This window comes from Mastigoproctus giganteus, chromosome 13, assembly GCF_048544385.1.
Source record: "Mastigoproctus giganteus isolate SK-2022 chromosome 13, ASM4854438v1, whole genome shotgun sequence".
NCBI lineage: Eukaryota > Metazoa > Arthropoda > Arachnida > Uropygi > Thelyphonidae > Mastigoproctus > Mastigoproctus giganteus.
In genome coordinates this window covers 10,000,270-10,015,159 of record NC_143587.1, presented here as the reverse complement: position 1 = coordinate 10,015,159, position 14,890 = coordinate 10,000,270, and the positions used below count along the sequence as shown (strand labels likewise).

Sequence of the window (14,890 nt, the reverse complement as noted above, 5' to 3'; positions counted from 1 at the left end):
AGTGTCACTGTTAATTTCCTTTTCAGTTTTTGTCTATTCTGATAGTTTGATAGTCTATTCTGATTGTATTAAAAAAAAAAAAAAAAAAATCATTAGATAAATGGACATGATTGAAGGCTTAAATTCATATATGGTAAATAGTATATTACCAGTGTTGATCTGCACGTGATACACTGGATTATGTTACCTGTCTGTGGACAATTCAGTGGAAAAGTTTGGTAGGATTCAAGCAATTGCTCTTGATGTTTAAAACTTTGATCATGTTTGGCATAAAGATCTTCTAAATAAGCTTCCATCTTATGGATTGCCGACTAGTTTCTGTAATTAAGCATCCAGGTTTCTCGCTGACTGCTCTGCAGTTGACAGTAGATGCCTCTGATTTCTAACTTCTCCACTAGTGCTGGCATTTTCCAAAGTTTAGTCTTTTCCCCCTATATTAATGACCTTCTTCCAGTGACTGGAAATCCTATCCTGCTGAAGATGTTTTGCTCATCATAGCACTTTGCATTCCACCTTCCAGTTTGAGAAATCTTGCCCTGCACAAACACAGTTTAAATTTTAAACTTCTTGTCCTGCACTGCTTAAACTTTTGGAATATCTACTACCAATTCCATTAAATACTGATCTCCATGTAATTCTCCATTGAAATTAACTAAGATAACTTAGTTAATTTCAGTCCTTTTAAAACTCACTCCTGATCTTGCAAAAAGGATTCTTCTGCTTCTGTGCTTGTTTTTGATGACACCCAGATTTCTATACAATATCATTTGGGGATTACCCTGACTTCTAATCTCTATCTTGGCATAAGCATGTCACATATATTGCTTTCTCTGCATCCAAAAAACTGGGTTTCCATTTTGCTCTCAGCATTACTTTTCCTCCAACCATCTCTAACCTCTATAACCTCTCTCAGATTTCTAGACTCCATTTGAAAGACAGCACTTAGGTTAATTAATGACCCATCTCTAACAAAGTCTCTCCACGTTCCGTCTCATAAACATTATGCTTCTGTTGCTTGTCTTTTCTCTGAATATTTCCGTGGGCACCGTTCTTCTGAATTGACATCTATAATTCCCAACTTCGAATCTCCAAACTCATAGAACCAACTTTTCCCTTCACACATATTTCCTGAAAATTACAATCTACAGAAATTCAAATCTGATGTCAACAAGTATCTTTTCACCTTCTTAACCCTCAACCCAAGCATAGTACTAAGTACTCCAGGTCTAATATCTTGTTTGGAAATTTCATTAAAAATTATATATATAAATGGGTTATTTAGCAGCATAAAGCTTGCAATGCAATAGTGTTTTCATTGTGTGACACTGATATTGTAATCACTCAAAAATTACCAAATAAGTTTCAAACTGAAATCTTGCACTGGTTTTTTAACAGTGCTTAATTCTCTGTGTTCTCAAAAACAAATAATCCTCTTGTAAATAACTTCTAACCTTCCTTACACAATCATATCACAACTCACTTCCTTTGTATCCAAAAAACTAAATTTTTTCTTTTGTTTCATGAATTGTTTTTCTCTGTGAGCAGCTAGCAACTCTGCCTGAAATTCAAATGTGTCTTACCATGGAATATTTATATTCTATCTAAATCAGTGGTTTTCAACCGGGGTGCTGCAACAGCATTCCAGGGGTGCCATGTAATTTGGGTTTAAGTTACTTAAACTTATTATTATTTTTTAATTTATATGTTTATTTCATTATAAAAAGGTGTGCAGTATCTTTTTAATTTTTTGGTGATCTATAATTGATGTTTATTTAGTACCTCTATATAAAGAATAAAATTATATACTGTATATATATAATTTGTATTATGAAATGTAATTTTTATAATTATATTATTGTAATAAATATCATATAACATATATATTTTTAATATTATAACTTAAAAGTGAGAATAATGATAAAAAATAAATAAAAATGCCAGCAGCATGGCAAGACAGACAAGCGAAAATTGTGAAATTATACATAATGATCAAACCAACAGGGAGGGAAGAGAATAAAATTATTGCAGCAGAAACTCTCGAAGGTAATTTAGAAGTCTAAATACAAAGATAATAAAATATAATCAATTAAATTTTGAATAGCCAATTAAATGAAATTTAACGGCACCCCCCCTTTAATGGGCACCAGGTCCAAATTTATGTTAGACATCACGAACAAAGATGTGAACAACTACAATAAAATAAAATAAAACAAAAACAGAAATAGACTGACCATTATGCCCCATCTGAACAGAGGACCACAAGGCCAATAATGGTCAGGGAATCGCTGCATTTCGATCGCTAGCCAAATTGTCGCAAAGACGAATCGATCTAAAGATCAGTCCACCATCCAATCCCCAGATCGAACCGCCAATGCAGAGGACTTGAATAGTGGTGGTCCTGATGCCGCGAAAATTAAAAATAGGACAGATACAAGCACTCAAATGCAAATTTTTAATATACAGGGTGATTCACTACCACCGCGACAAACTTGCAGGAGGTGTAGGGGGCACAAAGACGAATCAGAATCACATAGCATTGCAGGGTCCGAAAAGCCTTCGTCATGCGGTAGAGGACGTTGAACAGGAGGTCGTGTGAACAGCGATCCCGCTGGAAGTCAGCATTTGCGAACCGTATCTGTTGAAGACACCAAGTAGCAAAAGTCCTCCGGAGTGGATAATCCGCAGGCTCCAATGATTGGACGCGTTGCAGATGGTATGAACTCAGTCCGAGTTCATTCAGTCCGAGTACCTGTACTCGGATTGCCTTCTGGAAGACGTAGGACATTCTCCTCATTGTCTGGCGTCCTCGTCGTTTGCTCTCGATTCATGGCAAAATCGTATGATGAGGAGCATGCCTGTGCGGGAAACGTTCCTGGTACAAGCGCAGAGCGGCGCGTCCGTTACAATCCGCAGCTCCATATGCAAGGTGCATGTCGGCCAGTTGAACGTTTGAATACTCGTCCATCCTACTGCCTCGGGAACCGGTTCGCAAATGCTGACTTCCAGCAGGATCGCTGTTCACGCGACCTCCCGTTCAACGTCCTCTACCGCATGACAAAGGCATTTTGGACCCTGCAATACTATGTGATTCCGATTCGTCTTTGTTCTCCCCTACACCTCCTGCAAGTTTGTCGCACTGGTAGTGAATCACCCTGTGTATGTGTATATATATATATATGTATATATATATATATATATATATATATATATACACACACACAGACACATATACAGAGAGAGAATTGGATCTAACAGGCAGAAAATTGAGTAGGGGTGCCACAAAATAAAATAAATTACTTAGGGGTGCCGTTATTATAAAAAGGTTGAAAACCACTGATCTAAATGTATGACTCCTAAAAGATATCAGTGATCCTTCACCCATTGACTCGTTACCAGTGGTGGCTTGTGACAATGATGTGTGGGGGGTCTGCTTCTTAAATTTACATTAAATTGGCTTGGTTATAAGACATGTAGACATAGATAGTAATAATAATAAGCAAGTTAAAAATACTACAAAACATTAACTGGACACTTACCATTAACAGACTTGGGTAATCTTGAAATTTTATTTAAAAATAAAATCCATTCTTTGGATTTTATTTGCTTAAAATAGATTAATAACTTTTTTATTCAAGTTTGGTGCACTGTTGACCAAGCTTTTCTCTGTTGAAAGCATTGCTTGGGCGTTTAGCCTTTCCTGATTCCTAGTGCTCCTTAAAAATATTTTTATTCTTTTTAGTCATCGGAATGGTCAAAAGTCAAATACTTAATGGGGAAGCACGGAGGCCATGATCGAATCAAATTTCACAAAACCGTCTCTCATAGAAATAATGTGTTACTTACACATCTCCTCTTAACATAACTTCAACTTAGCAAGTTCAAGCTCAATTTGCAATTAAGCTGTAATCACATAATTATGCTGTTGAATGTTCAGTATTGACCTAACACTGATATAATTTACGTAATGGGAATTCGGGTGAATCCTGCAAATAACAAAAAAATACCGACATTGCGACGACACACCCTTCACAGTCAGTGATCACATTGGCACTGCTCGCTCTGCAGTTCCTTTGACTCATTTTGTCACCTCTAAAAACTGTGTTTTGGCAACTTACCGACCAGGCATTGACTCAACCACTGGGAGCAAAATGTGGAACTGTCTAGCGCACGGTTCTGCCTACTGTTAAACTTCAAAGTTGAAAACGATTTCATGTTTTTATTTGTTTATTATTGAAATGATTATTGGAAATAGTTGTTTTCCCATGAGCCAAAGGCCTTACGCTATGGTTGGGCCTGGATGGCTCAGGCTCCATTTAATACTTTTATTAAATAAAGCATTCATTTTTTATTTATTTATTATTATTATTTTTTTTTTATTATTGGAAATACAAGATGAGTATACTATATGTGGGACCTGTTAATAAAAATATTCATTGCATTGCATTGTTCTTCACAAAATTTCATATAACTCCCATCTTTTTAAATTTAACTCCCATAAAAGCTTCTATTGAAATGAGCAGAAGCCTGAAAAACAAGATGCAGGATATTTCAGAGACTGCTGGGAGTTATTGCGGTACAAGTAAACACATGGGTTGTGTTAGGGTAGCTAAGAATAGAAACAGGTGCATGTATACCTGCGTGTACACCAATGCTAGGAGTTTGGTAAATAAATTTGATGAATTTGAGGTATTGCTCAAAACATCAAAGGCAGATATTGTTGGGATATCAGAGACGTGGTGTCACACAGATATAAGTAATGCGGAACTGGAATTTGGGGAATACAATGTGTATAGAAAGGATAGACAGGACAGGAGGGGAGGAGGGGTTATGCTATTAGTTAAGAAACACAAAGTCCAAGGAAGTGAAGCCAGTCGACATCGATGGACAGAGCAGTGTCGAGTCAGTTTGGTGTGACATAAGCATAGGGAAATCAAAATTGAGAGTAGGAGTGTGCTATAGGCCTAATGACTCTGATGAGTCATTAGGCCTATAGCACACTCCTACTCTCTATAATAAGATATTGTACAGGGAAATAGAGTGGGCCAGTAAATCAGAGAGTCTTATAATGGGGGATTTTAATTTCCCAGATATTGACTGGAATTTGTGGATTGGTCACTCGCACACTAGCAAGGCTTTTGTGGATTTATTGGATGATTGCTTTCTACATCAGCATGTTCGTGAGGCAACAAGAGGAAGCAATACTCTTGATCTGATTATCAGTAGTGATTCTTCATGCATTAAGAATCTGCAGATAAATGAACCACTAGGTGGCAGTGATCACAGTGTGTTGAAGTGGGATTTACTCAAGGAGGTAACTACCATCAGAGGTAAAGGGAAGGGTTTTTGTTTTCGTAAAGGCGACTATGATGGTCTGAGACAGTATTTAAATTCTATACAGTGGGACCAACTGATGATGTTACCAACAGCAAACTCAAAATGGGAAGCATTCAAGGAACTAATCTTGGAGGCTACCAGGCTTTACATACCAACTAAGAAATATTGTTCAAGGTTTAGGCCTAAATGGTTGTCAGATGAACTAATGAGACATGTGGCAGAGAAGAAAAATGCATGGGATACATACAAATTAATGGTTGACATGGAAGCCTATGAAAGATATAAGTTAGTCTGTAACCAAGTCACAAAGGAGATTAGGCAGGCAAAGGCAGACTACAAAAAATCCTTGGCAAAGGTTGCAAAGAAAAACAGAAAAGAGTTCTTTACCTATTTAAACTCAAGAAGGAAAGGGATGAATCAGATTGGTCCACTGGATATTGATGATTCAACAGTTGAGGATCCTGCTCAGGTGGCTAACAATCTAAACGAGTATTTTGCATCTACATTCACGCATGAGGAGTTATACAGGAAGGAGAATGATGTAGGTAAAGTAAACATTGGCAGTGAGCTGGATGATTTTATAATAACTGAGAAGGAAGTGGAGGAGAGATTGTTGAGGATAAACATAAAAAAAGCACCTGGGGTGGATGGGATCTATCCAGTTATATTAAAGGAGGCAGCAAAGGAAGTAAGCAAACCCCTAGCCATAATTATGAGAGCTTCTTTGGACTCAGGGGAGGTACCCATAGACTGGAGATGTGCAAATGTAACCCCAATTCACAAAGGAGGATCAAAGGCTGACACAAGTAATTATAGACCTGTTAGTTTAACTTCTGTTCCAGGTAAATTAATGGAGGCACTGGTTAAAGAAGCACTGCAGGATCATCTAGACAAGAATTCAGTTATAGCTCAGACGCAGCATGGTTTTGTTAAGGGCAGGTCTTGCCTGACCAATTTGATTGGATACTATGATGTAGTCACAAAAGAACTGGATGCAGGGAATAACTTTGATATTATATATTTGGATCTTAGAAAGGCTTTTGATACTGTTGCACATGGAAGACTGCTGCACAAATTGGAGCAGTGTGGCATTGGAGGCAAATTGCTGCTATGGATAAGGGGATGGTTGAGTGGCAGAAGACAGAGAGTGGTAATCAATGGACACTGCTCAACGTGGACTAATGTTATTAGTGGAGTTCCTCAGGGTTCAGTGTTGGGTCCGTTGTTGTTTTCGGTGTTTATGAATGATATTGATGATGGGATATCAAGTTTAATGTCCAAGTTTGCAGATGATACAAAGGTTGGCAGGGTTGTTAAGGACACTACTGACGCTATGCTGCTGCAACAGGCTCTGGAAATGTTGAACAGATGGGCTGAGAGGTGGCAAATGAAGTTTAACATTGACAAATGTAAAGTACTACATATGGGAAACAGTAACTCCAGAGCAACATATCAACTCTGCGGTACTACACTGACAGTGGTGGAGAATGAAAAGGACCTGGGGGTAATTGTGCAGGCAGATATGAAGTTCTCTGAGCAGTGCAGACGAGCTGCAAGAGTAGCTCATGGTGTCTTGTCAATGATATACAGGAATTTTTATAGCAGGGATAAGGAGGTGATTATTCCCTTGTATAAGGCAATGGTTAGGCCACATCTTGAGTACTGTATACAGGTCTGGAGGCCTCATTTCAAGAAGGATGTAGAGCTGCTGGAACAGGTACAGAGAAGGGCAACAAGATTATTGAATGGAACAAAGGGTTGCTCTTACGAAGAAAGGCTTAAGTTTTGCAAATTACAGAGTCTGGAGACTATGCACTGGCGAGGTGATCTGATAGAGGTGTATAAGGCTTTGAATGGTTTGAGCATGCTCAATGCCAATGGGATTCTTCATCTTGCTCAAAATAATCACCTCAGAGGGCATAAATTCAAATTGAGGAAGGACGGATGTCGGATAGATGTGCGGAAATTTGCCTTTGGCCAGCGGGTGGTTGGTTGGTGGAACCGACTTCCATCACTTGTTGTTGAAGTTGATAGCCTAAACAAATTTAAGGCTCAACTGGACAGGTATTTCGAACGAACGGAGGGGTGACATGGGAGTGGTGTGTGTGTGTGTGTGTGTTTTTTTTTTTTTTTTTTTGTTTTTTTTTTGGCTGATGCTGAATAAGCTTGCTTTCTTGCATCATATGCCTCTGCTAATGCTAAAAAGATCGGAGTTAAATTTAAAAAGATGGGAATTATGAGCAGGGGTGGCTCACCCCTGCTCATAATTTGTACAATACATTTCAATTTAAATTTATGTCCCCGTGTGTGTGTGTGTGTGTGTGTGTGTGTGTGTGTGTGTGCGCGCGCGCGCATTTTGTCTGAGAGAATGAGGACATCAGAATTTAGTTTACTCAATCCATTTAAAGCCTTAAACACTTCAATAAATTAAATAGCATTTTTTCCCCTCACAGGCTGCACAAATTAGTGGATATGCACTTATATTAAGGAAATATATCTGAAGATGGGATTATAAAATAAAAACTAAAGGTTTACTAACTGTTTGGATAAACCATCACTTCATCTTATAGAACTAGAGAAAATTTAATGAAGGGGTTGGACAGATATCTCAATGAAACCATATAACATTTTTTAAAGATTGATGTCAAATAAGCTTGGCTTACTTGCATCAATTGTCTTTTATTAATACTAATATTTATTTAGGCATTATTCTTTGTGCACTTGTTTGTGGTAAATATTTTGGCTTATTGCCTATTAGCATTTGCTTGTTTAGAAGTACAGAAACCATCTTGAGTAGATCACAGTGTGAGGACAAAGACACATGAAGCAGAATCACCCACAAATATACAGAATTCAAAAGGTCACCTAAAACTGGTATAATCAAATTTAATTGCAGTTTTCCTTGGGTTATAAAAGTATTTATATAATATGATAATTGTAGCCTTTAAATAAAGAAATTTGTGCTCTACTAGACATTCTTTTGTTAAGTCTTTAATATTTATATAAAATATGAAATCTTTTTTTTTTTTTTTTCTTAGGTACACCTGGTGTAGCAGGCTATCTCACTCAAGGTACAACAAAAATAATGCCTTCTTCTCCCCCACCTTTAGAAGATGGTTGAATCATTCTGTTTTATACTATTTTTTTACTACTCATCCGAAGAAGTCTGGCAGTGCAAGGATTTGAGCAGCCAGTAATTCTACTCTGATGCAATATATGTATATTTATATATATAAATATATATAAATATAAATAAATAGGTAAATAAAAGGACACAACAAGAGAAAGAACGAAAAGGAAAGAAAGAAAAAGAGATAGAGGGAGAGAGAGAGACATGGGGTGGTGAGAGAGAAAAAAAGAGAGACACTTTTATTCTTGTTGACCAGTGAGATGCACAAAAAAAAGACAAAAGGCAGAATGAACTAACTCCAAGGTGGTTTCAAGACAATGACAATCATTCATCAGTTTGTTTGTTTTTATAGTTAAAACTAAAGGAAGGTTTTGAAGATATTGGCTTTGATTTTGTGATTGCACTGAATAAGAAGAAAATAAGATTTTAGTAGGGTGTTTTTTTTTTTTTTTTTTTTTCATTCAATGTAATTTTGGTTTTTGTCTAGAATTTTCATGCACTTTACATCTCTTGTGATTACTCAGAATTCCATCCATAATATAACAAATAAACTTAAAATTAAAAATTAATTCTAGAAGCTGTATGCTGTGATTATGAGATTATTTCTTAAAATCAGCAAAACTTGTTTTAGTTTTCTATAAATATACGTATGTATCACAGCATAACTTCTGGTTACTTTTGACTTAAATGAAGAGAATATAGTTCTATAATACTTGCCGAAGGCATATGAATATTTTTCAGTAATTAATATTTCAAATTGGTGAGAAATGTCATCAGTCTGGCAAGCAACTAAGCCAGTTTAGCAGTTGGACTGTATATGCATTCTTATTCTGCCAGTGTCCATTTGCCATTTTTCAAGAAGGTGCTGAAAAGTTATATATAATAGTGATTTGTACAGATAAAGAAAAAAATAAGTAAAATGTATTTTGTTGAACTGTATATCTTGTTGTCATTTGGATTAATTTTTTCATTCTACACAGATTATTCTGGATTTCACTTCAAGTGAAATATGTAATAAGGGCTTATCAAGAAGGACTGAATGATGTCTTAAAATGTTAAAACCGTTGTCTATAGACATAAACACTCACTTATACACGCTGTTTATACACACAGTCTGTGCTTGTTAGCAGGAAAGACTGTTTTTACTGGGATGGGATACACTTAAAAAGAAGTTGCAAGAATATTTGCTGATGCTATAGAGTCACTGTTAGGTGGATTGAATAACTGCTAGCTTGGGGAGGTGGGATACACAGTCTAATAGATTAGCCACAGGGCAGAGGTGCATTCTTGCACTGCTTTTATTGAAACATGGCAGCCTGGAAAGCAAAGTGTCAGGGTTTTCAAGATCTTTGGGGCCATTATGAAACAAGCAATGTTAGATATACAGGCTGTGTTAGAGTTACTAAAAGTAAAAACAATTGCATATACACTAAGCTAGGAGCATAATAAATAAATTTGAAGTACTTGTCACCAAATTTGGATGTAGGAATATTGGAAACATTATGCCATTTGAGCATAAGGGATGCAGAATTTTAATATAGAGTGTGCAGTGTGTACAGGAAGAACAAGGGAATTGGGGGCTCTTGTTTCATTTTAGTCCCTTAAACTAATGTGCAAACACCAAAAAGGACATTCAAAGACTAACATATTCCCAAGTCTCAATCACAATTAAGGAACATGATAATACAGTAGAAATGCTAAGGATTTAAAAAGAATCTCTTTGCCATATTGGTGGACCATAATGTATAGGTGTAGCAATAATAGTGAATAACCTCCAGTACAACTCTCCCTCAACAATTTGGTGGAAGTAATGGCCATGCAAATAATCTTGAGGGTGCTCCATTTAATTAGCACTTCAGGGCTTGAAATAGGTAGGAATACACTGGAGTGCCATTTGGGATCATTGTACATATCAGTACAAGTACAGGCAACCCCCCTATATAACACGGTACTTCTACAACACGGTTTTGCTCTAACGCGATTGATAAATTGCGGCAATTCTCACACAACACGGTACTTATATAACATGGTTTTGCTCTAACGTGGTTAGAGAATTGCAGAAAACTGCACATAACATGGTAATTTTAAGCTTTTGTGTGGGGAAAAACTTGCTGGTATAATGAATATGTAATTTTTCAACATTTGCATTTTTTTTTTTTTTTTTTTTTGTGAATCCCCACTGTTAACTCATTAGTCATTATGCAAAAAAAAAAAAAAAAAGTTATTGGGAAATCCCCTTGTTATATATCTACCTTTAAAACCTATTACATACATCAGAAAACCTTTACAATGGATTTTGGAAAAAAAAATTATTCCGAATCTATTGAAGTGATGGAGGCATGGAAACATTTTTCAATTGTGGACTGTATCAGAAATCATAGCTTTATCACTCAGAGAAGTAAAACTGTCAACACATGTATGTTGGAAAAATGTATAGCCAGAGTCAGTTCATTTATTACCAGGTTGACCAAGATTTTTGCAGCTCCGGCAAACACTAAGTTTTCATTTATATTTAGCCATTTTATTGACTTAATTGTTATACTAAATTATTTTCTATAAGTACCTTTATAGTTCTAGCCAAGCTCCGTGGTTTATTTTTGAATTAAATAGCAATTTTGAAAGTTAATACTTACATTCATAACTTGCCGCCATTGTTATACGATAAGGAATAGCATAATGTTTAACGTAAAACTAGATAGTAAAATACATAGCACTGTATTAGAAAGCTGTTAGATCAGTATAGGTGTTAAGTATTATCAATTAATGAGTAAAATTTATTAATCTTATTAAAGTTCATTGTTAATTAAATTATACTTAACAGAATCATGACCCAGACTAGAGTAGCAAAGCAGCATTCACAGAATAGCCAGAGTGCTATGGCTCGCAGGAGAACCAAAGGGGACGATTCTCCAATGCATAAGTCTAAAATGATGCGTGAAATGTGAAATATTTGCAGACCTGTCTAGAATAGGACGTGATCTAGCCAAGGAGGATGCTTTGTGTGTGCTAGGTGCAAGAAATTAGGTGCCAACTCAGTGTTCTGATGAGTGTCTATGAGAGTTTGACGTATAGGGTAAATGCCCTCAAAGAAATTAATATAAGAGGCCCATCAAACTCTCAGCTGCCCAGCTCAATGCCAGAGCTCACTCCTGTGCATCAGGCAATACAACGGCAATCTCCAAAACAGAATGCGCAGGTCCCACAGAAACTAGTTATTGTCAGGGAGACGGAGAATATATTATGCAAAAAGGATAGGTGGAACAGGACCAGGATATATCTGCCAGGGGCAAAAGTTGATGATGGCTAGAACAGATATCACCTTTTAAGGGCACAAAAGGTGATATTTTTGTACACATTTGCGCTAATGACCTTAAGAGTAAGAGATCTGCAGATTTACTTAACGAGTACTGGTCAATGCTGAAAATAGTTGCGAGTTACGGTTAAATTTGAAAGTGTCTGCAATTCTGCCCAGACACAATAGGAGGGAATATGTGATGAGAGCCTTGTCAATCAATTCGGCCCTGGAGAGGTTGTGCAAAGCTCACGGAGTAGAATTTTTTTCAGTGTGATCTGTGCTTGCTAACAGGAGAGACTGCTTCTACAGAGATGGGATACACTTAAATAGAAAGGGTGCAAGAATATTTGCTATGCTATCGAGGTAGTATTAGGTGGGTCAGAAAACTGCTAGATTGGGGGAATTCATAGACTAATAGATTAACAGTAGCCACAGGCAGTCGTGGAAATTATTCTTGTACTGCTTCTATTGGAATGAGCAGCAGCAGCCGAGAAAGCAAGTTGCTGGGGATTTCAGGAACTGCTGAGGGTCATGAAACAAGTAAATACATGGGCCGTGTTAGAGTAACTAAGAGTAAGAACAAGTTCATCTACACTAATGCTAGAAGTATAGTAAATAAAATCAATGAATTTGAAATGCTGATCAAGACATCAAAGGCAGATATTGTTGGGATATCAGAGACATGGTATCACAGATATAAGCAGTGCAGAATTGGAATTTGAGGGAGTACAATATGTACAGAAAGGACAGACAGGGTAGGAAAGGAGGAGAGGTTATGCTGTTAGTTAAGAAACACAAAATCTAAGAAAGTGCATCCAGTTGACAAGGGTGGACAGTGGAATGTTGAGTAAGTTTGGTGTGACATAAACACTGGGGAAAGGGAAAATGAGAGTAGGAGTATGTTATAGGCCCAATGACTCAGATGAGTACGATGAACAGTTGTGCAGAGAAGTAGAATGGGCCAGTAAATCAGAATGTCTTGTAATGGGGGATTTTAACTTTTAGATATTGACAGGAACTTGTGGGTGGTCACTCGCACACTAGCAAGACTTTTGTGGATTTATTGGAGGATTGTTTTCGACAGCAACATGTTCAACGAGCAACCAGAGAGAGTAATACCCTTGATCTGATTGTCAGCAGGGATTATTCATGCATTAAGAATTTGCAGATAAAGGAACCACCAGGTGACAGTGACCACAGTGTTCTGCTGTGGGATTTACTTAAAGATGTAACTACCATCAAGGGTAAAGGGAAGGGTTTTTTGTTTTCATAAATGTGACAACACACAGTGGTCTCGGACAGTTTTTAAATTCCATACAGTGGGATCAACTGATGATGTTACCAGTGGTGAATTCGAAGTGGGAAGCCTTCAGGGACTTATTCTTGGAGGTTATTAGGCTTTTTATACCAACTAAGATACTGTTCAAGGTTCAGGCCTAAATGGATGTCGAATGAATTAGTAAGGCTCGTGGCAGAGAAGAAAAATGCATGGATTGCATTAAATTATCAGGCGACACAGAAGCCTACGGCATATATAAGTTAGTCTCTAATCAAGTCACAAAGGAGGTTAAGCAGGAAAAGGCAGATTACGAGAAATCTTTGGCAAAGGGCACAAAAAAAAAACCAAAGAATTCTTTACTTATGTAAACTCTAGAAGGAAGGGGATGAATCAGATTGGTCCACTTAACATAGATGGTTCGACTTTTGATGATCTTGCTCAAGCAGCTGATAAATTGAATGAGTATTTTACATCTACATTCACACATGAGTTATTCAAGAAGGGGAATACTAGAAGGTTATCAAACTCTAACAGGAGCTAAGCGATTTTGTATTAACTTAAAGCAAAGTGGAGGAGAAATTGTTGAAGTTAAACATAAAAAAGGTACCTGGGGCAGGTGGAATCTATCCAGTTATAATGGAGGCAGCAAGGGAAGTAAGCAAACCCTTAGCCATAATTATGAGAGCATCCTTAAGAGTCGTGGGAGGTCCCCATGGACTGGAGATGTGCAAATGTATCCCCAATTCAGAAAGGGTGTTCAAAGGGTGACAAATAATTATAGCCCTGTTAGTTTGACTTCTGTTCTAGGGAAAATAATGGAGTCTGGTTAAAGAGGTGATACACGATCACCTAGACAAGATAGCAGTAATAGTTCAGACATAGCATGGGTTTATTAAGGGGAAGTCTTGTCTGACCAATCTGATTGAATACTATGATGTGGTCACAAAGGAACTTGATGCAAAAAATAATTTTGATATCATATATTTGGATTTCAGGAAAGCTTTTGATACTGTTGCACATGGAAGGCTGCTGTACAAATTGGAGTGGTATGGCATTATGAGCAATTTACTGCAATAGATAAAGGGATGGTTGAGTGGGAGATGGCAGAGAATTGTAATAAATGGACACTGCTCTACGTGGACTAATGTTAGTGGAGTCCTCCCCCCAGGGTTTGGTGCTGAACCCGTTGTTGTTTTGTGTATTTATCAATGATATCGACGAAGATATATCTTAATATCCAAGTTTGCAGATGATACAAATGTTGGCAGGGTTGTTAATGACAGTAAAGACTGTATGCTACTGCAACAGGATCTAGAAAAGTTGGGCAGATGTGCTGAGAAGTAGCAACTGAAGTAAAAATGCAAACATTAACATTAACATTTAACATTAAAAAATGCAAAGTATTCCATATGGGTAGCAGTAGCCCAAGAGAAACATACCAACTGTGTGGTACTACACTCAAGGAGGCGGAGAATGAAAAAGACCTAGGGGTAATTGTGCAGTCAGATATGAAGTTCTCTGAGCAGTGCAGACGTACTGCCAGAGCAGGTCATGGAATTTTGTCAATGATATATAGGAAATTTGCTAGCAGAGACAAGGAGATGATTATCCCTTTGTATAAAGCAGTGGTCAGGTCACACCTTGATTACTATATTCAGGTCTGGAGGCCTCATTTTAGAAGAATGTAGAGTTGCTAGAACAAGTACAGAGAAGGACAACAAGATTGGTGAGAGGAACAAAGGGGTGTGCTTACAAAGAAAGGCTTAGGTTCTGCAAGTTGCAGCATCTGGAGACTAGGCACCTGCAAGGTTATCTGATTGAGGTGTATAAGGCCTTGAATGGTTTGAGCAGG

General features: G+C 37.3%; 1 protein-coding gene across 1 annotated transcript in view; it reads left to right on the top strand.

Moving 5' to 3' along the window:
• Rme-8 (receptor mediated endocytosis 8) overlaps window positions 1-8,873 on the top strand; it is a 699,549-nt gene extending 690,676 nt beyond the window's left edge. Inside the window, exon 53 of the mRNA XM_090387774.1 lies at window positions 8,373-8,873. Within this exon, the coding sequence (XP_090243900.1) occupies window positions 8,373-8,455 (83 nt within the window). The 3' untranslated portion in view covers window positions 8,456-8,873. The remainder of the gene's footprint in view (window positions 1-8,372) is intronic.
• The last annotated feature ends 6,017 nt before the right edge of the window (window positions 8,874-14,890 follow it).